At 39.7% G+C, this 20,127-nt stretch overlaps 3 protein-coding genes across 3 annotated transcripts; 1 reads left to right on the top strand and 2 right to left on the bottom strand.

Moving 5' to 3' along the window:
* The first annotated feature begins 222 nt into the window (after positions 1 to 222).
* On the top strand, positions 223 to 8,670 carry LOC145895222 (glycerol-3-phosphate acyltransferase 1, mitochondrial-like). The gene is made up of 19 exons (XM_082983998.1): positions 223 to 491; positions 549 to 649; positions 714 to 824; positions 891 to 1,046; positions 1,121 to 1,217; positions 1,309 to 1,445; positions 1,512 to 1,605; positions 1,913 to 1,961; positions 2,081 to 2,244; positions 2,306 to 2,419; positions 2,481 to 2,609; positions 5,846 to 6,017; positions 6,210 to 6,365; positions 6,487 to 6,856; positions 6,921 to 7,078; positions 7,524 to 7,732; positions 7,906 to 8,079; positions 8,144 to 8,336; positions 8,494 to 8,670. Exons 1-19 carry the CDS (start codon positions 375 to 377, stop codon positions 8,661 to 8,663), a joined length of 2,871 nt encoding a protein of 956 aa, XP_082840124.1. The 5' UTR covers positions 223 to 374; the 3' UTR covers positions 8,664 to 8,670.
* A 545-nt stretch (positions 8,671 to 9,215) lies between these two features.
* Positions 9,216 to 9,848, bottom strand: LOC145895233 (uncharacterized). Its single transcript, XM_082984008.1, has 2 exons — positions 9,640 to 9,848; positions 9,216 to 9,490 (listed from the first exon to the last, which is right to left on the bottom strand). Exons 1-2 carry the CDS (start codon positions 9,757 to 9,759, stop codon positions 9,227 to 9,229), a joined length of 384 nt encoding a protein of 127 aa, XP_082840134.1. The 5' UTR covers positions 9,760 to 9,848; the 3' UTR covers positions 9,216 to 9,226.
* A 1,091-nt stretch (positions 9,849 to 10,939) lies between these two features.
* On the bottom strand, positions 10,940 to 16,675 carry LOC145897756 (octopamine receptor Oamb-like). Its single transcript, XM_082986181.1, has 10 exons — positions 16,186 to 16,675; positions 14,783 to 14,925; positions 14,539 to 14,698; positions 14,187 to 14,307; positions 13,652 to 13,767; positions 13,367 to 13,446; positions 13,075 to 13,244; positions 11,938 to 12,914; positions 11,489 to 11,690; positions 10,940 to 11,271 (listed from the first exon to the last, which is right to left on the bottom strand). The coding sequence occupies exons 1-10, from the start codon at positions 16,593 to 16,595 to the stop codon at positions 11,047 to 11,049; spliced, it is 2,604 nt and encodes an 867-aa protein (XP_082842307.1). The 5' UTR covers positions 16,596 to 16,675; the 3' UTR covers positions 10,940 to 11,046.
* Between the last annotated feature and the right edge of the window lie 3,452 nt (positions 16,676 to 20,127).

Raw genomic sequence — 20,127 nt, 5'->3', positions numbered from 1 at the left:
GTAACATGGTATAGCGGTACGCGGTAATTTGTATTGGGTTTTGTAGGTGAGCTCAGTTGATTTGAAAGCTAATGTCACGTTTGGAAAATGTTTATGATAATATTGTTTTCGAAGCACATAATACTTATGCTTTGCCAAACATTGTTGTTCGGTTCATCGGTCGTTTGTCCCTCTGCACCCATTTTTTCTCACCAGTAACTTTTTCGTTTTGTGTGTAGAAAAAATAAAAACCGTAATTGCGGAATGTAACAAAATGGATATCATTCAATGCTACTGAGTATGACTTAGTCCTAAACTTGTACAAAAATACTTTTCTGTTTGGTTTGGAGAAGAAAAAGGCAGTCTTCTACTGCAGGCTATTTAAATACTCAATCATGGCAAGTTGTGAAAATGAAGTTAGTTTATTTGAATACAAGAGGAAATTTGATACTTCTTACCTTGATGTTGGCATAAAACGCCCGGCAATGGGAGGAACACATTGGAAGCCACTGGTATATGTTTTATTATTAACTATGGTTCAGTTACTTGTAAAACTCCTTTAATTTCAGAATGCACCAGGATCACAAGCTGACATGGACTCAATTGATATTGTTGCATTATCGCAACGCCCATTTTACAACCTGCTCCATATTCCTGGACTACAAGAGAAGTAATTAGTACTTCCAAGAAGAGATATGCAATTACATTATTTAAAACATAGTATTTTTCTACAGGGGCTTTTTAACAAGAATTTTTTATTACTTTTATATAACAACTTCAAAACGAACAAACCATGGATACCCAAACCTTAACATGGTGAAGCAAACAATTTTAGCAGATGAAAAGTAGGTCAATTGTCCGTCATAAATGTCCTCTTATTCCGTGTTGTTTTTCATACACTGTGTATAAAGGTTACATCATGCAGTGCAAAAAACAATTTGTTCCACTGAAACGCCAGGGAAAGATGCAAATCCAAATCAAGATAAAATTCTTGAACAACAGTTAATGGAAAGGGCTGCCATCTATCTTGACGAAATGCTTGCTACTGTAACATCAAAGTCTTTGAAGTGGGCATTTGTTTCTGTAGTGGACAATGTTATTTTATGGTAGTTGGTACATTAACATGAAAAAATCTTTCCAGGTTTTGTGGTTGGTTGTTTTTGACACTGTTAAGGCAACTTACATCCTCTGTACACTTGCATGAAGGCCAATTGGAAGTGTTACGAGCAATATCTGAGGTACCATACAAAGCTTTGTCTAAGTTTAGTGAAATTTTTCTTGTTTTAAATTTATAACATATTTATATATATGTTATTTACCTTTTTTTAGGACAACAATCCTGTGCTGTACTTGCCTTTGCATTTTAGTCACTTTGATTACATTTTGTTGACACTGTTATTGTACCACAGTGAAGTTCGCTCTCCCTTTGTTGCCAGCGGAAATAACTTAAATATTCCACTTTTTAGGTAGCTATTAAAAAGTCGTATGTGATTTTACTTCTCTTACTTATTTCTAAAAATCTTTTTGCACAGATCAGTTATGAGACATGTTGGTGGATTTTTCATCAGAAGAAAGATAGACAAAGGAATTAGAAAGGATTATATATACAGAGCAGTACTTAATGCGGTAATTCTGCAACAAAACTGTTAAATTAGATTTTGCTATTTGTCATTCTAACAACCTATTTTGGTTGTGAAAAGTTAGACCTAAATTATAAACTGATTTAGCTCCATCCTAATGGGTTGTGATAAGGTATTTGTACACTTTTCGTATTGTGAATGACAAAGTTAACATCAATTGTATACCTTTTATTGATTATTATCATGCTTCAACAAAATGGTGCTTAAATGTACATGAAAATCTGCATGGGACAAAGCTTTATTGATTTATGTTTTTATTGATCCACCATTGATTGTTCCAATTTTAATTTCAGTATGTAACGGAACTTTTGAAGCAAAACCAAAGCCTGGAAGTTTTTATTGGTAATGTTTTTTATATTTTTTTAAAACTTCCGATGTTTAAACGCTTTAATTTCATAATATGTTAATTTCTGAGTTTAGTTTGCAAACGTTGCCCTTCACTATTACATACCTTGTCACAGAGGGTACAAGAACAAGAAGTGGGCTTCCGAACCAACCTAAAACTGGAATTTTTTCTGTTGTTGTTGAATCAGTGTTAAAAGGCGTTATTTCTGATGTGACTGTGGTACCTGTATGTGTTAGTTATGAAAAGCTGATGGATGGAAATTTTGATGGAGAGCTTATGGTGGGATTGAATGAATTGCAATTATTGTGGTTGGATTTTACTAACTTTGTTCCACTTGAAGGGTCAAAGTAAAAAGCCAGAGACATTTTTGACTTCCATATTTACAATTGCAAAAATGGCGTGTGGTTTCTATGGACACATACGGGTCAACTTCGGTGCACCCCAGTCATTGAAGGTCAGCAAAAACATAAAATATTTTAGTTGCGGGTGTCGATTAAAATGTTTGTATTTTTTAGAAAACTATTCAAGAAATTGTGTCATCACCTTTGTGTGATTTACCCATAACAAATTCAAATCTTCCAAGATCTAAGTCACTGTATGAACAGGTCACCCTCATTAACAGTGATCCTAATCTTGGTGTTGATGTAAGTGTGTTTGTCTACTTTTAGAAAAAAATAAGTAAATTACACAAAAGTGTTTTTAAGAGTATGTGTGGCTGTGAATTTCATGTTCAATGGAAATAGGTATATACTGCATCTATCATTACCTTAAAATATCCTGTGTAAACTTCCTACAAATCTTTATGCGCATCACGTTTCCCCGCCACCAACTCGAGTTTTTTCGTGTCCCGTATCGGTTGGCTTGTAATTACATACATCTGCCAGATAAATGATTTGCAGCAAAGAAAATCGTTAATGTGTTGACAAACGAAACCAATGACGCCAATTTTGCCCAACATGCTCAGTCTGCGGCTCGCAAGGCGTAAAATGTCGATTCAAAGTCCATTCATGCTAATTCGCGAACTTGTTTGCGTCTGGTTGATAAACATATTGCAAACCGCCGCAATGCACTTTTGCAAAAAAATATAAACGTTGTCGTACGTCAGTTACTAAAACAAATTGATTCATAGTGGGCATGTTATGCATCCCGCTGTTTTTTCTATTTCAATGAAAAAACATTTTCGGGCTTTTACCACGTGTATTTAACATTACAAGCAAGTAACGTATTGCAGTAATTTTTGCGATATAACAGCCAACGTTCGTTTGCAAAAACATGGAGTAGTTTTAAGTTGGCCCAAGTTCAACCAAAAACGCAAAAACAAAACCCATTGTTACAAAATGATGCGGCTATATCTCGGTGAGTAATAGGCGACATTGCACTCCTGGTTGCATATTATTGGCTATAGAGACCTCAAAAAAATCCTAGAATCGCGATTGCGACGTCCAAACATTACAAGCCAAGGCGCGACGCAGAATAGCATTTAACGCTCGGTGCCGAAATGCATTCGGACATTATGTCCGAAATTGCTTGAAAATTAAAATATTTATATTCCGTGTTTTACCTTGTGGTTTTTGTAAAATAGTTGCTTTTATCAAATTTCTATCGTAACTGTGACCTGCTTGGTGGACTTCAATTTAATTTCTGCTTGCCAAACACTAATTGTGTAAGGTCCAACTCGCAGTCTGTCTACTTCTTAAATAATTAATGTTTTATCGACGGTTCAACGTCCAACACCACCTCCCACAAATACTCTTATTATCATGGTCTTGTAGCGTTGTAAGCTGCGATAGTGCATTCATTGGTGAATTTGAACGTTTGTTCATGTAAACACTATTGCCACTTAAGTTGCTACAAAACCTTGTGTTTTTCAAATGTAGGGCGCCCAGACTAATTCGCGGAAACCGTTGCTGGTGTAAGTGGCCCTTGAACCCGTTGTTCACAGCTGATGTTAAGTCGGTGAATTATTGCTGTTCAAATTGGCGGCCACTGTCGAAAATAACAAACCTTTGCGGATAATCAATTGCGCATTCGATGAAATAGCGAAATACTTGTATTTGTTAACAACAGCGATCTTATTAACATGCAACGATGTTCGGCAGTTTCAATTTTGCTACTTTCTACGGGTAAAAACCGTAAACTCTCGATTCTGGTATCGTTCTTAAAAGTTTTACAATCTTGGTTTGTAAAAGAGTTTAATGCGCCGCCAAACCACAACGTCAATTGTGCGGATTATCGACCTAATAATTCCTATCGACTAAATATAAAGTCTGTAATAACAGACAATCGTAGACTTAAAAGTACTGGTATACTGTGAGAGACAACGAATTCGTTTAATCCTTGTTACAACCCGAGTTTTGTTGTTGCATTTTTCTGCAACATTCGCAAACACTTATTTCGAAATGTGAGCCTATAAACTTAGGAAATTATCTCCTGTTTTGGAGCAATGTGCAGCAATTTTGCACATGCCCTTTGGTACTTGTAACATACAAGGAAGTTGAACGTAGAGGAAATATTTGCAAAGGCATCATACGTTATCTGCGGTCCCATCGTGCGAATCTTATTGAACACAGTGACTATGCCATCACTCTTGTGTGCATTTTGTTTGATAAATGTCCGGTATCATTGTTTCGGGTTTGGTCTCAATTGTCCAATCTCATTTTACACTTATGCGGAAATAGTTGCGTGGTGAATTATCCCGGATAAGTTTGCTCGTCTAAATGCTACCGTGTATTTACGCTCCTCAGGATGATCCTGGCATAGGCGTAGAGTTTTGCACAAAATTTGAAAGCGGTGAATATATATGTCAACTTTAGAAGGTCGTTTGCACGCCGTATGTACAGGTTATAGAGCCTATGTTAACATTGACGGCGATGTAGCTTGCCGACCGACGAAAATGGACGAAACGTGGGGTTGAATAAATGTTTTGCGAGGAACTCGGCAGTCAATTTTCTCCATACAAACAATAACCCTCTTTCTTGTACATGTTCGTCACCCACAAGTGATTTCGCTTCTGTTGCGCAATTGTAGATCGCGAATAAGCATCTTTATGAGTGTAATCAGACGAAAAATGCACCTGTGCCTTTGCTGCGGTTAAACCGACGAATGCTAAAAAAGACGTGATTATGATGTTACATTTAGAAAATGTCGGGGGTGGCGCCCCTCAATCTTCGCCAGGGGGTCCTGCCCTGTGTTGGAACGTTGATTGCTCTTAGCTTGCTGTTTGTTAAAAAAATACTTTATTTTTTGCTGGTTGGATTCTTATTGGTCTATGGACTCTGTGTCAATGAAATAGTTGTTTGGAAAACCACCATGACTAAAATATCAGTTTGAGATGAGGTGAACTTGGTCTGCTTGTTAAGTCCGCGTTTAGTTCCTGAACTGGAAATGGGCGTTTTCAAAAGTTTCCGCCCTTGCACATATAACGAATTGGTTCAACTGGTCCTTATCTCTGGTGCTTTTTATGTACGTCCTTAAATAAATTCAAATTGTGCCACGGACGTAAACTTGAATCGTTTAACTCGGAATAGAATAGTAGGCGTTGCTTGGAAATTGGTCAATTTCACCTGCATTGATTCAGTTGATTGTTTATTATCACTTCGTGCGTCTTGTCCTAAAAAACTAGGCGAAAATACACGATGAAAAATTTCAGACATTGAAATCTCCTGCTCATTTCTGATCGCATTACAGTGTGGTTTCTGCGGTAGGTTAACAGAAATTTTAGGTCTTTTCCGGGAACGCTTGCTTTTCTCTGTGGAAGGAGTGTTGTAATAACAGGACAGGTAAGGAGAAACTCGACAACCAACCAACAAACACCGGCTTAAATGTATTGAGCAAAAACCACATTGTCTTCCAACTGTAAAAACTCGTAATACATTTTCAGGCGGTGCGTTCCCGATCAACCCCGTCCTTCGACTTTTCGCTGCAACAAACTGTAACCACGCCTCACATTCATAAAACGTCACACCCATCCTCTTCACAAATATTGGAAGATTCCCAACAGTATCAGGACGACCGGAAGTTGGTCACCCTCCTTGCTGAGCGAATGATCTACAGTTAGCAGAAGTTATAATTCCGTGGCTTTAAAATAACTATAATCGCTTGAAACTCTAACGCAAGCTGTTCTTTTTATTGCAACACTACTTTTTGCGGAATTTACGTTAGTGATGTGTATTGTTGGGTATTGCTTTTTTGTGTAAAACTGTAGATTTAACCGAACTATGTTTAACCAAACAACTAAATTTTAGATGGGGTGAAGTGCAAAGCGTTCATGTCCACGAATTTGGTCGCATTCCTACTCTTACATCACTTCCGATCAGGCGTTACTATGCCTACGTTGGTGCGCAGCTTTAGGCATCTCGTTACTGATTTGTTGACAAGAAAAAGTGACATCGGTTTTACAGGTGACACTATTACCATTTTCACTAGTTCGTAATCTATGTTTTTTGTGGAAATTTTTTGATTTTGAAAATGATATTGAACTCACTAAAACTTTGCTTATGTTTAACGATTGATGTGTTTCAGGAGAATTTAGTGAAGTTGTATTACACGCGATCAACCTCCTTGGCACAAGGCTTGTAGCTTTGGACTGTTCACCTTCAAAAAGGAGCAGAAGCTCAAGTTTCATCAGCCTGAAAAGCAGGCAGAGCGCCGATTCTGGACTGGACGTGGATGAAGCGATTCCAAAAGAAAGCAGCAATTCTTCACCTTTTGACCAAGCAGAGACACCCGACCTGTCCGATAGCGACATACCATCAGTGAACACTGATCCTGTTTGCAGCAACCCTTTACCCACCGGTGTTTACATGAGTCTCTCGGAGTCCGGGGTCTATGATGAAACCCAACTGCTTTCAGAAGTTGATGACCATCAGTCTTCTGGGTCTGAGAACTCAAGGTAAAATTTGTCCTCGCTTAATCCTAATTATGAAAAATACATGTATTTTCATGAATATTTACAGTTTCGGGGATATGTGTCCACATATGTCACACGCAAGCAGGAGCAGCAAAAGTGACATTTGTTTGTTTATCAAGCCAGTATTGGAAGTGCCACAAGTGTTTGAGCTGGCTTATTACAGCAACGCCTTGGCCCCAGTTTATGCAGTGGAATCTGTAGTTGGTAAGTGACATTGGAGATCAAATGTTATGATAAATATACAAAACAAGTGGTGCCACAAAACAGTTTTGGCACATAAATATCATTGCTTAGTTTGTCATGCACTGTATTAAATGTCTCGAATTCTTTTAGTAAGGACATGCCAACAGAAAAAAAGATTTATTTAGTATTTGATCGAACCCAAAATCATTCATTTTTACCATCATAACAATTATTGTTTCCCTGGAAATAGCAGTTTGCATTTTTATTGCTGCAACATTATTGTCCTTGAGTGTTGTTATTCATACATATTAACCACACTACAAGTACTGTTGGTAAAACTGAAGTTAAAGCACATTGCATCATGCTTACATTCACCGTCACAGATTTAAATCCAAATATGAAGTGCTACAGAATATTTTGACTGTGGTTATTGCTGTAATTTTTATATTCCTGTGCTTTTATGCAGCACTTGCTGTGGCAGCAGTCACAGGTTACAGATTTTCTGTACTTGAAAAGCAAATTGAAATATTGAAAAAATCTTCTGCTGGAAAGCTCATATGTCTTGAAACCGACGATTTACCAGATTGTCTGCACAAATCTTTTTTGAGGTCTTCCTTGCAGGAAAGAAGCCTGGAACTAATCGATTTATTGCAGATGGATCTCATAATGTGTGACGTGAGCACAATGTGTAGAAATACTAAATAAATGGATTTGATTGAGAGTGTAATTAATAAATAATGATTTGCTTCATTTAACTGCATATTTTAATGAATCACATATGTGCTTCTTCTGATAAGTCTTTAACCAACATGTCAGTGTTGTCTGCATTATGGATCACCTTGTTGTAGGTCACTGATAGCCTGGAGAGAACAGTAAACCAAGCAATTGATTCCCTTTTGTCAAGTGGTTGCTTGGCTAGTGAAGTGTATGGTGTAAGCACTGCTGTGCGAAATTCTGAAGCTGCTCGCGAACTCTGCTTCGATGCAGATGACCTTGACACATTTTCAGATCAGTGGCTAAAGGTGCGTATTTGTAAATATTTTTCTTTAATGCACACAGACAGAAAATATTCCTTTTGGTGTGAAGGTCAACCTAACAATGGCACAACAACTTATTGCAAAACAGTCCATCTTAGCTGGGCATGTGGAAGGTTATGTGGTGGCAAGTATGCAGTTACACAACCTCACCACAACTGCGGAACCCATTTCAGAACTAACTTTGAAACAGCAAATGATTGCTGCTGCTCATGATCGATTGGTGAAATCAAAATGTGTGAGAGGTGCATTAAACCTTTGTTTACATTTAAAAAAATAATTGTATGTCGCAAATATGATGTACACAGATATATGTACTAAATTCATGGTAAACCACTTGAAAAACTACCCTCATGTAAATTAACTTAGTAAATTTATTTAACATCGAAATTGTTTCCACAGCTGAAAGCTGTTCCAGTGATATTATAATGAATGCCATTCGAAGTTTTCAATGGAATGGGATTTTGTTGCGTTGTGGGCCAGACAACAAGAGCCTAAAGCTATCTTCTGACTTTGATGATTCTGAATGCATTGTTAATTTAGTTTCCAGAATATCGCAGTTCCTGCTGTAACTATCTTTGTGGCTACGAAATAGTGTACCACTGTGTACATGCTTTAGGTCTGTTAAGGAGCTTATAGCTGCATCTAAAAACATTTAAAAGGTTTGGGTTGTTTCAATTCAGTTTCAGCTGAGCCCTGGTGAATGAAAGTGGGTTGTCAGCCAACTTGAGTGCCACTGTTTACTTTTCTACCAACAAACTTGTCATTGGTTTCAAATTTACTTGCAAAATTGTTGGCCAGGCTGTTACCTATGATCCTCGAGCTGCTATCGAATTTGGCGTTACACTTGGTGTTTGATGCAATAATGCATTTAAAGCTTGCTAAATAGTTGCAACTTTCAATGCTTGCCATTGTTTTTAAAACTGTCAAATGTTGTCGCCATAAATAAAGTTGTTAAAGTCTGTAATATGTGAACAAATCTGGAAATCAATGTAAGTACAAAAAATTATAAAACAAAATAAGTCTGTGGAATAGAAAAGCTGAGACATGTTTTCCAAATTATAGTGCAGTTATGATAAATAAAATGTAACAAAATTGCGAATACAAGCTGACTGTGAAACCCATTAAGCAACTGCTAGGAGATGTTGGCCTTTGCATCATTAAAAGTCTCTTTTTCCACCGGAATGTGGCCACTTGGCATTTGATCTGGCTTAAATTTGTGAAGGTATGACATAGTGATAATATGCAACTGGAGCATGCTTCTTTCAATAGGAGGTTTCTCCTTTTCAAAGTACTTTGTAATAAAGTGGTACCATTTGGGTTTAGGAACAAATGGAGCATCTAGTAACTCTAATTCTTCAGGAAAAATGACATCTTCATCATCAGGAAAGACTGTCCCCTGCAATAATTACCACATATTATTGAAAGTCGACATATATCAGCAGTTTCAAAGATACCAACATGCATTTTAACAACATTTAAACTATTAGACTGTTGTTGACACTAAAAAGCAATAATTTTTTATGTCTGAACATTCGCAAATATAACCTTTGGAATAAAGTCGTCGTCATCTTCTTCATTCCATTGCTGGTATTTACGGTAAATAAAACCGATCGCACATATTGTAGCTCCACCAGCAACTAATGATATCTCAAACTTGTTGGTCATTGCACGATATAAAACTTTCTGTCAGTGTGACAAGGACCCCCATTCAATTGTCGTTTTCAGATAAAAATTGCTGCATCAGCCATCTTCAATCATCCGTAAAGAGAAAGATAGGTTTTAGGGGAATCCCACGTCACACATGGTTAAGCAACAATAGAAGTTTTCCCAAAAAACTATGTTCCATATTTTTTTAATGAATCCACTGCAACTTGAGAAAGGTGGATGTTGTCTTTTCATTGCTCAACACGAATTAAAAAGTTTCAGCTGTTTTCTTTTTGGGTATCTTTAGAATTTAGATTTAAACTGTACGGAATTCGGCCTGTCATTCTCAATATTTTGTTTAAACTTGATTTCTTGAAACCGCTTTCTACACTTTTACATTTACATCCAAACTTTCTGACGCCATCCAAACTTTCTGACGCCTTTCAACTTGCGCTACTTCTTCTAATTCTCCTTTGTTGCGTAATCGCAGCTGTTACATCTTTGTTTCTGCCTCGTCTTTGATGTATCCCTATATATTTTCGACTCTTCCCACAAATAAACAGATCATGGTTTTCGTTCTAACAGATCACCTTGTGATTTCTCAGATCATGGCTTTTGGTCTCATCGACCAGCACAGATCACGGTGTTCGGTCCCAGATCTCTGTTTTGGTCTCAGACCGAATTTCGCTCCAAGAACAGACCATGCGGTGTCGGGACCCGCTGCCAACATGGTGTCGGAAGCTTGATGTCGGGTTTTCGTCCATGCAGACCCTTTAAAACTATCTAAAACTTATCCGTTTATTTTATCAATCTTATTACCTTCATTTTTTGCGACCTATATAGCTGACTTTAATGTTTCGTTTATTGTCATTTAAAAAAAATAGCTTTGATTACAGCGCAACACAAAGGCCATGGAACCTGTTTAATTAATAAACCTCATGGGAAACCACGTTCATATATCTTTCTTTTAAAATAGTTCACTAGTTAGCCTACACTCGGAATGTAAGGTCAAACCTTTTCATTTTGCAACCTCTTACCCTGGAGCCCTGACGAATTTCATCAATATTGTTTTCATAATTGTAGACAATTTTGAATACTAACTTGCTTTTTCTATTTACAAACTCAAATTACAAACCATTTCGATACGCTTATAGCCTAAAGAACACAGCAGCATATGAAGTATCTGAACTTTATTGCAAGACTCGAAGTTAAACGCTTCAACTAAAGGAAAAAAAGAACGATTTAAACAACCATAGGGGAGCCACACCACAAACCAAATAGACAAAATGTTGTTCACAGTGTTGGCAGTCACATGATACTTTCGGCGGGGGTGTACGTCCTGCTTGCAGAAGATTCTCTTCGTTCGCGCGAGTAAGCTTGTCTCAGCTCGGCTTGAGCAAGGCGACGATCCACGTTGGTACATTTGCAGCAAATCAACAGACGGAAAGTTTCACGGAGATCCGGCGAGAAACCGATGTAAATTACCGGGTTGAGGGCGCTGTTAAGATATCCCAGCCAAAGCACTAAACGCACCTTTAATAAACAAGACAAATCTGATTAGAGTTATCCTGTGGAATTTGTTTGCTGAAAGCATGATATAGTGGCCTGAGCGAAACCTTACAAAGTATATTCAAGGGCACAATTATACCACATTTCCTTTTTCCCCACAATGAAAGAAATGGGAAGGCTATATTCTTGTCAAAAGCATTTGTTAAGTATTGGCCTTGTAAAGTTACTTTAAAAGTCTTACCAGCCATAAAGAAATGCAATTTTGCGATTCCGGGTTAGTGCAAACGAGGGGTCTCAGTATGGTGACGATGAAAAAAGGCAACCAGCAGAACGTAAAGGCGCCAACTATTATGCCCAGAGTACGAGTGGCTTTTACGTTTCTCATTCGGTCGCGCGATGTCGCCAGAGATACTCTTCGCCGTATCTGATGAAACACTGTTGATCTGCAAAGAAAATAGTTAGGCGTTTTTCGCGCAACAACATTTAACATATCAAGCTCACTATACTAAAAAGGCTTACGCTGGGAATGTCCAACCCAGTTAATCCATTTATGCTTATGTTGGTATACATGGAAAGAGTAAACACAATAACCGCACAGGAAAAGAAGCAGATTCGCAAATCTCATTGAATCACTTGCGTCACATTATGACAAGAAGTTTGACCAAATCTTCACTAAAAAATAAATCTTACCTTCTTCTTGAAAGTCGTGGCAGTTCGCTGCCTCCTTTTCCTGTCTGAACGCCGGTCTTCATGCATCCGTGCCTCGTTGACGGGGGCGTCGTCGACAACCGCCGAAACGGCGGTCGTGTACAAAATGCTGATGAACCCGAGAAAATGGAATGTCGCGGTTTACTTATTGTCGAAGGTTGAGTTGTTGATTGTTCCTGTGCTTTCGCTAAGCTTAAAGTGCTCGTCCGCGTGTACAACGTTCGCGACCGGCCGGTAAAAAGATCGCTGGAACCGTTTACATAAAGCCCACCGCGGGATTTTCCGCCGTTCGCAATGCCGTTATCCTGGGACGTATACTGTAGACCTAAATGCTCGGATGCGATGCTTCGTGACGTATTTGTGTACCGGCAGCCCGCGTTGTCAAGTCCATTGCCGGTCGACTCGGCGCGTGACGACAACATCGAAGCGGATGTCGGTCCTAAGCTTATTGCCGACAACCCGTCGTAGTTAGATGCCGACATTGCCCTTTGTCGCGCCCGCGGGGACGCTTCCATTGCCACGTGGTAACCATTTACTTTCTTAACGACGTCACCGTTAGAAAATTGGAACTCGTTTCTCGTTGCGCCGTGACGACTTGCACAATCCGACTCGGCGGTGACGTCAGATGCGTCGTCACGCTTGAGTGCTTTGTCACCGGATAGGAAGTCGCATTCGGACGACAGGGTGTCATCTTCGAACACATTGTCGCTCCTGTCGCTGTCAAATGCTGGAGTTACGACCACAGTTAGGTCGGTAGACCCAGCATGGGTATTGCGAGCACTGGAGGGCGCAATCAAGTTCTCCTCCGAGTTGGTGTCGTAGCCTTCGGAGATGCGCGCGCACAACATCTTCCGACTCGTCATCGAGTAGTTGTTGTTGCCGACGATAATGCGCGACGTGTCACGTGATCTGTGCGCTGTAATGGCGTCGGGTGTCGCAAGAGGTGTTCCACTCCATTCCTGTCGGGTGGAGCGTTTGAAAATTATTTATTGCTTTAACTGTAACACGAAATGCAACATCGTAAAAGTCTGATCTTTAGCGCCACACTGTGGTTTTAAGCGACCAATTAGTATGGTACACACGCCGAAAGCAGTTAGACGCATAGAAATCGCAACACACCTGAGAACCGCCAAAGTTTGCAGAACGCAGCTGGTGTCTGCGGTTGAACCTGGAAGCTTCCAAGTAAATTTTCCAGTACATGCAGAGCATGACGCAGAGCGGGAGATAAAACGCCCCAACTGTAGAGTAAATTGTGAACCACACCTCTTGGCTGATCAAACAAGTCTTTCCTGCAAAGCGCATTAATCTGTGTTAAATGTCTGACGATGCTTACGCTGATGAAGGAAATTGCGGGCAACATGAAACAAGAAAAATTTCTACACGTTGAAAACAAACGAATGCAGAAACCTACCGCGAGCTTTCTCGCCGAAAACACCAAATTCCCTCATGATTGGTTGAACACTGTTGTTGTACGTTTTCGTTATATTGACGCTGCGCGATAATTCGGCATGTGTTAGAATTTGCAAACTTAAGGTGAACTTGTGCAATGCCTATGATTTTTTTCGGGGTAAACAGATTTACTTTTTGAAATTTAGCAAAAAATGCATGTGAAGCTCAATTGTTTTTCAAAGGCATTTTTTTCGAATCTGAACACAACATTGTACTTTTGACACTACTACTTTTTTTCTGCTCTTACCGTAACACTTTTAAATGCAGGTCGTTAAGTGCAGTTTCCTGCCTTTCTTCTGTTCCTTCCGTTAACGTTACTTTCTGTAAGGTTTCCCAAATTCCAGGTGTTTTGCAAACATATTCCTAAATATGATCAGTTTAAACCAAAAAATATTTCTACACAAAAAGTTTAAAAAACTTCGACATAACCCTTGTCATGCGGAAATCCACAACCTTAAATACCATCCAAACAAAGCGAAAAAGATATGGATGGAATAAATTGTTACTTTTCGGCGCAATAAATCAAAGGGAAAAGGATTATTTTCTTTCAACGTCAAAATCCGGGAACACTACAGCACATTTTAATCGCGGTTTTAGACTGAATACTATACAGCACCAAAGATCATTCTGTACTTAACCTAAATTTCCTAACCGCAATGCATTGTTTAAAATACGCCTTTTACCTTCAAGATAGAAGATAGAATCTGCACTGTGACGAAACGGGGTATTACCCGTCGTTTGGGTTTCTGAACATCAGCCGTTTACATTGCATTTCAGCTCACCTGTATTCCAAGTTGTCGAATGTCGTGCTTTACATTCCCTGAATTGATGACTGCGACGGTTGAAAGGCGGTAAGTTTGTCCGAGGTCCAGTACGAAGTACATATCGCGAGTTGCTAACAGACTGCAACGAAAAGTTTTGTACAATTAAATATGCAACAAACAATTGACAAATTTATTGTCATTACTGTAGGATGGCAGTAAGAATTTACAACGTTATAAAATTATTACCCGCATTCATGAAGATTGTGTTTTGTTTGTTATAATTGTGAGATGAGACAACTTTCGTTTAATGGATTCTATATATGTCACTTTCATTTGGCGTTTAACTTACATTTTGTGACGTCAAACTTACTTCGAACCGGCGTTGGGATTCCAGTACGAGTTCCTGTCTCCGTCAAGTAAATATTGTGCTGAATGCTCGTTCCGCCAGGCAGACATATTGGCCCCCGCGATCCCGGCCGGTTTACTTTCTTGCACGATGGCCTTCGGTTTCAGCGGAATCCATCCCGGTTCTGCACGGGAATCAATAATAAAAGGCGTGTGTGCCGTTTCACTTGTCACATAGAATCGAGTGAAGCGAAGCAAATCCAACATACCGTCTTTCACATTTTCAGTGAACCCGAACAGGGCTGGAATGATGATTAGACCGGAAATAATCCACGCGGTGGCGATAAGGAGCAACATGAGCTTGCCCGTACGCTTTTTGGGATACGTCATCGGTTTTGTGATCATAAGGTACCTGAAAAGGCCATCATTATTAATTACTAGGTAGACACTATATTTTTATTGATTTTTATCGGTGAACTGAAGACAATGTAAACCCGCTTGACCTATCAGGGCACATAGGTACAACTTGTGCAATCAGTGATCATTATGGGTCATTTGCATTTAAATTTAGTTATAATTAATTGTTTCTAATCTAAACTCATTATGTATATATAACAAAGAAAAACGTCTACAAACGGGTGGACACAAGGGTCAAGCAATCTGTATTAATCTGTTTTCCAGGCTTTTATTATGTTTAAACGACCTTTGGAATAATCAACAAATTTGGTGGGTTGTGGTATTCTATTGTATATACTGCTAGCTTGTATATTTCAGCTGATCATTTTCCGGCAGGAGATAATCCACTGACTGAATAATAACCGTGCTTAAAACAACTGTTGCTACAACATGTAGTGTTGGGAGATCAACATATCTTTTTCGCCAATGCAAATACAATCGATAAACCCTAAAGTTCACAGACAACGCTATGCCCTGGAAGTATTTAATAATCCCTGTAGTGAATAAATGTGTGGCGTGCTCATTGCAGCGTCAGGAGGATAAGACCACGTCACAAAGGGAAAAGTTTGTTTGCAGTACGGATCTTCAGACCAAACGACCAAAACGAATTTTAACTCGAGTTTGGTTTGCGGAGCGCAATGTCTGTCTATCATCGCTCGCTTTGTGCGGATGCGATCTGGGGTTTGAAGGCGGAACAACCAAATCCCAGTGAGAACCCATCGGCCGCAGCCATTTGCCCTTGTCAGTGCGATATGTTGTCTCAGGCATGGATTAACAGTGGTCTGCGAAGGGACTCAAGTGCGGTTTTAGTTATTCTTATAGGAGAGTTGTTGTAAGAAGGGTGTGGTACGGTTAAAAAGCGCTACCGACACGATTGTGCTGTAGGCAGCAGCCTTTGATGACAACGCATTTTTCGTTACAAAACGGAGGTGTTGGGGAACATTAAACACAAAAGAAGTACAATTGAACATACTTAAATTTGTGTGGCGTGGATTAGTATTTTATTCAACAACAAACAAAAAAACTCGGTACCTTTGGTATCTCTTTAATTTAAATTTTATATTCCACTGGTATTACACAAAAGTATGTCGATTTAACGATTTTTTTCGCGGAAAATAAACTGACTGACAGGTCGGATAAACCCACATTTATTTGCAAAATCAAAGCTTAGGTCACATATCGCTTATGGCAACATTGGGAGAATATATGATCTTACCTGTCTATGCTTATCATGCAGAGGTTCATGATGCTCGCTGTGCAGCAGATGACATCGAAGCTGACGTGGATATCGCACATCATGGGTCCAAAAACCCATTCCCCTACGATGTCATAAACGATGGTCAGAGGCAGGACCACGAGACCGACCAGAAAATCGCTCAACGCCAGCGATACGATGAGATAATTTGCCGGCTGTCGAAGTTTTTTCACCAAGGCAACCGATACGATTATGAGACCGTTGCCGACCACGATCAGAAGAGACAGAAGAGAAGTGAGGATTGCAACGAAAACGGTGTTGGTTGTCCCCTCTGCGTTCGCTGCTGCCTTATCCACAGTGCTTACGTTCCCAAAGTTGCAAATTTCCATGCTGTTCCCGCTGATGCTGAGTGGTGTCCAGCCGAAATCCATGTGTGTGCATTTTGGCGTCGAACACTTTATGTGAAGGTATCGCCTTCCATGTTTAAAGCACAAGCCTATGCTTACATACACACCACTAAGTTGAACACAAAATAGAGTTATGAATAATTAAATAATATCGGCCCATGAATGGCTGCTAAGGGTCTATAAGAATTTTCCTCTTTATAATCAGTATATGAAGCGTGCATGATGTGATTACGGAACGTCGAGGATTTTATTCAGATGTTTGCCATCTGAGAACATACCGATTGCACGGCAAGTACGAACTAAAGTTGTAAAGCAAGAGAACATGAAAAAATGTGTGGCCTGGACATCTCTGCAATCAAATAACGTGACATAAATTGTGTGAATATGCCACCAGCAGACCTTTTGGCATACCCTTATACTGACGTAACATAATTCCCGCATATATCTTGCCCTTTTATCACTGTAAAAAGTCTTACTTGAAGTATATTTATACATCCTTCGACGTCAAACTATACACCTTTCGCATAATTTATGCATGGTTTGTCTTTTTATGGCGCTAAAAAACGCCCGTTTCGATTTATCAATGGGATTGCCGAGTCTGAGATGACGATCAGGTGAGTATGTTGCACAGGTGTTTTCCTATAATCCGACTTGAGGTTCGAGCGCGTTGTGGTAACCCGTTCTTATTAGCTCGCAGGATTCTGCTTAGACATGCCTGTTCCTTGGTTCGAGTAAAGAAAAAAAGCCCTCATATAGTTGGTACGTTCCTTAAACACAAATTAACACGAATACCAACTTTTTGTACTGTCTATATCACTGAGCGACCCGAGCATTATTCATTGTGAACAACTTGATGTTTTTTAAAGTAGATTTTTATACACGTGACAAACTATTGCAAACGTGCATAGCTTGCATAGAAGTAACAGAGGCATGATGTTACACCTTATACAAATGCAAATCAGACTTTCTGGAATGTTGGGGGTTCATTTTCAATTTTTGCCATGCGTATTACCACACTTTGGTAGCAGCAGGGGAATCTGTATCTTAGCGTTCACTACCCGCTCAATCCGCCCCGTCACACTTGCTTCAAATCCAATTATTTCAATTCACCGCGGCGCAACCCACACAAACAACAGATCGACATTTTTTCCAGATCAGCCCGAGCAATCGACAGCCGATTTACGGCGGCAACGATTTTCCACCGCGATGTTGGCGGCGAGATTGGATCGTTGAAATGTTGACATGTAATCAAAAGCGACAACACCGGCGGCAGTATATATTTGGCGAACTGAGTTTCCTATACATCCGTGGAAACTTAAAAACTAACAGACAAATAAACAATTGCGAAGCTCCCTGCCCAGACACAATGCCGTCTCACAGCACATTTTCCAATCAACATTTTCACCTGTCCTGGTTGGTTTTAACGTTTCGACTGCGTTAACTTTGGTGAAGATACTTTAAAAAAGGTAAACAAATCAGGCAAGCAAATAAATAACCGACCAGCAAGTGCTTGCTGTTTTACCCTTGCGTTTCCATTAGTGACCGCGTTCGTTTCATGTCCCCTTTATATGTCCCACACAAAACCACTTCTTCTTGCCAATTTACGGCGAATCGCTTTTGACGACAAACAAGAATGTCAATTGTTAGCTCAACTGAAATCTGTCTCAAACACGAAGCAAAAAAAAAACATTAGTCCGTCTGAGGCTGCGCCCAGTTCGCAGCCGACACCATGACAAAACACAAGGAGGTCGCAAGTGGCTGCGGTAACTACGACAAGGTCGCATTTAGCAACAGACCGCAGGTGACAGAAAGTAGTCAAGTCAACAACCCAGCACCACACGAAGGGTTGCAAAGAGGAAAAAGTTTGTTGCCTGCAAACTGAGTCAGGGAAATCACTTTACATTCTGACAGCGTGCGACACAAAACACAGTGTCTCCACTCATAACCTGGCAATCTCCTCTGAAGCATAATCTGCGTGTTCGGCACAGGAAGGCCTGCTAGTTATGAAAGGTATATTGACGCCTCCGTCTCATCCCAATACACGAGGCCCTCTCAAATTACCACCAACTTTTTGTGTCACGCAGAGAACCGACCGCTGCTTTACGTCAAATTAAGTCTTCACTGGACATACAATTATACAAGACAATATACGCGTGTTGCGCAGATTGAAACGGTCGGGTTTCGTTTTTGTTCATCAATGCTTTGTTAGAGTGCTGGGCGTTGTCATATCGTATTTCTAAAGCTACTTGGTTACGAATATTCCTCGTTGTTTATCCTCTAGAGAATGGATTGGCGTCTAAGTTAAATCGCATCGGCATCGGCTATTTAAAATCCACGAACACGTACAAATATAAAAAGGATTTTTGCGACCAATTATCGCCATATCATGAAGTGAAAAGCCGTGTCATGCTCATGACATGGACGTTAACGTGATTAATAATGCAAGGGCTAAAGCTAACGGAAATTGCGTGATATTTGCAAGAACGGATTAGGTGAGGATGTCGTTATTTCCGTAGCGTGTCTCACCCTTTTGCACACTTACAAGCTGCATTTGCCTTTCAAGTGCAGTTTTAACCCTAAATAAAGTTATGCCTTTGTTTTAACATACCATAATAACACAATAAACATTACAATACATACATCCATCGCTGAGCGGCTGATATTGTAACCTCAACTACCTGTAACCTCAACTACCTGCTTCAACGCACGGCCTTCAATAGTTCGAAGCATATGAGGGCGAAGTGCGGCGTATTCGCCATTCATCTGCCGCGTTGACCTTTGCAAGAGTCATTGAAAGAGCGCGACGTGAGTTTTCGGAAAGGGTGCTAAAATCGCTCAGTGAACTTTTGAACCGACTAATTTAACTATACCATTTCCTGGTTTGTCGAACCCTGGGAAACTCTTAACGTCTGGGGAACTGTCTTTTGATAACGCCACATAAAAAATCACACAATACACTGTTAGTAACACCGTTATCAATTTGTATAAAAACTGGTTGCCTTGAGGTCGGTCAACAAATTGGCACCTAACAATATACAATAATGTTTAACAGACAACTTTAAAACAATAAGTTTATAGCTAGCGTCAAAGCATATCTGATGCATTCCAATGATATTTGATACTTGACAAACTCTAAACAAACCGCCCAATAAGTTACAACTTGCGTTTCTGCATGAACGTAACAGAATTTCTGTTGACAGCTTTGTTTCAACAGTAAATTCATTCTGGTAATAATAAGCCGATCTGTCTTCATTTCTTGCTCATCTGCTGACACCAGCTTTCAGCAACAGCGCAGCAACCTTTTGGGGAAATCATGTCGACTCCCCCACCTTGCAATCTCGGCCCGACGAGCAGCTAAGAACTAAAAGTGTGCCCCTGGAAATCAACCATGGCACTGTAAATACTAAAACTGTACGAGGATTAAAGGAGAAGGGCTTTTAAGGGTAACTTACTTCCCACACAACTTTTGCTGTGTTAATAACCACATTCCGTCCACGCAAAAGCTGCCAATCGCTTCAATCAAAAGAAAAGATCAGTTTTCTTTTTGGCAACTTTT

The sequence above is a fragment of the Ascidia mentula genome, chromosome 1 (assembly GCF_947561715.1).
Source record: "Ascidia mentula chromosome 1, kaAscMent1.1, whole genome shotgun sequence".
Lineage (NCBI taxonomy): Eukaryota > Metazoa > Chordata > Ascidiacea > Phlebobranchia > Ascidiidae > Ascidia > Ascidia mentula.
This window is presented reverse-complemented; position numbering and strand designations above follow the sequence as displayed.

Coding starts and splice junctions, on each gene's coding strand:
- LOC145895222 (XM_082983998.1), top strand. CDS start 375: ATGGCAAGTTGTGAAAATGAAGTTAGTTTATTTGAATACAAGAGGAAA. Junction 2,245..2,305: donor ATTTTGATGGAGAGCTTATG/GTGGGATTGAAT, acceptor TTCCACTTGAAG/GGTCAAAGTAAAAAGCCAGA. Junction 6,857..6,920: donor TCTGGGTCTGAGAACTCAAG/GTAAAATTTGTC, acceptor GAATATTTACAG/TTTCGGGGATATGTGTCCAC.
- LOC145895233 (XM_082984008.1), bottom strand. CDS start 9,759: ATGACCAACAAGTTTGAGATATCATTAGTTGCTGGTGGAGCTACAATA. Junction 9,491..9,639: donor ACGACGACTTTATTCCAAAG/GTTATATTTGCG, acceptor TAATTATTGCAG/GGGACAGTCTTTCCTGATGA.
- LOC145897756 (XM_082986181.1), bottom strand. CDS start 16,595: ATGGATTTCGGCTGGACACCACTCAGCATCAGCGGGAACAGCATGGAA. Junction 14,926..16,185: donor TGCATGATAAGCATAGACAG/GTAAGATCATAT, acceptor TGGCCTTTTCAG/GTACCTTATGATCACAAAAC. Junction 14,699..14,782: donor CACTGAAAATGTGAAAGACG/GTATGTTGGATT, acceptor ATTCCCGTGCAG/AACCGGGATGGATTCCGCTG.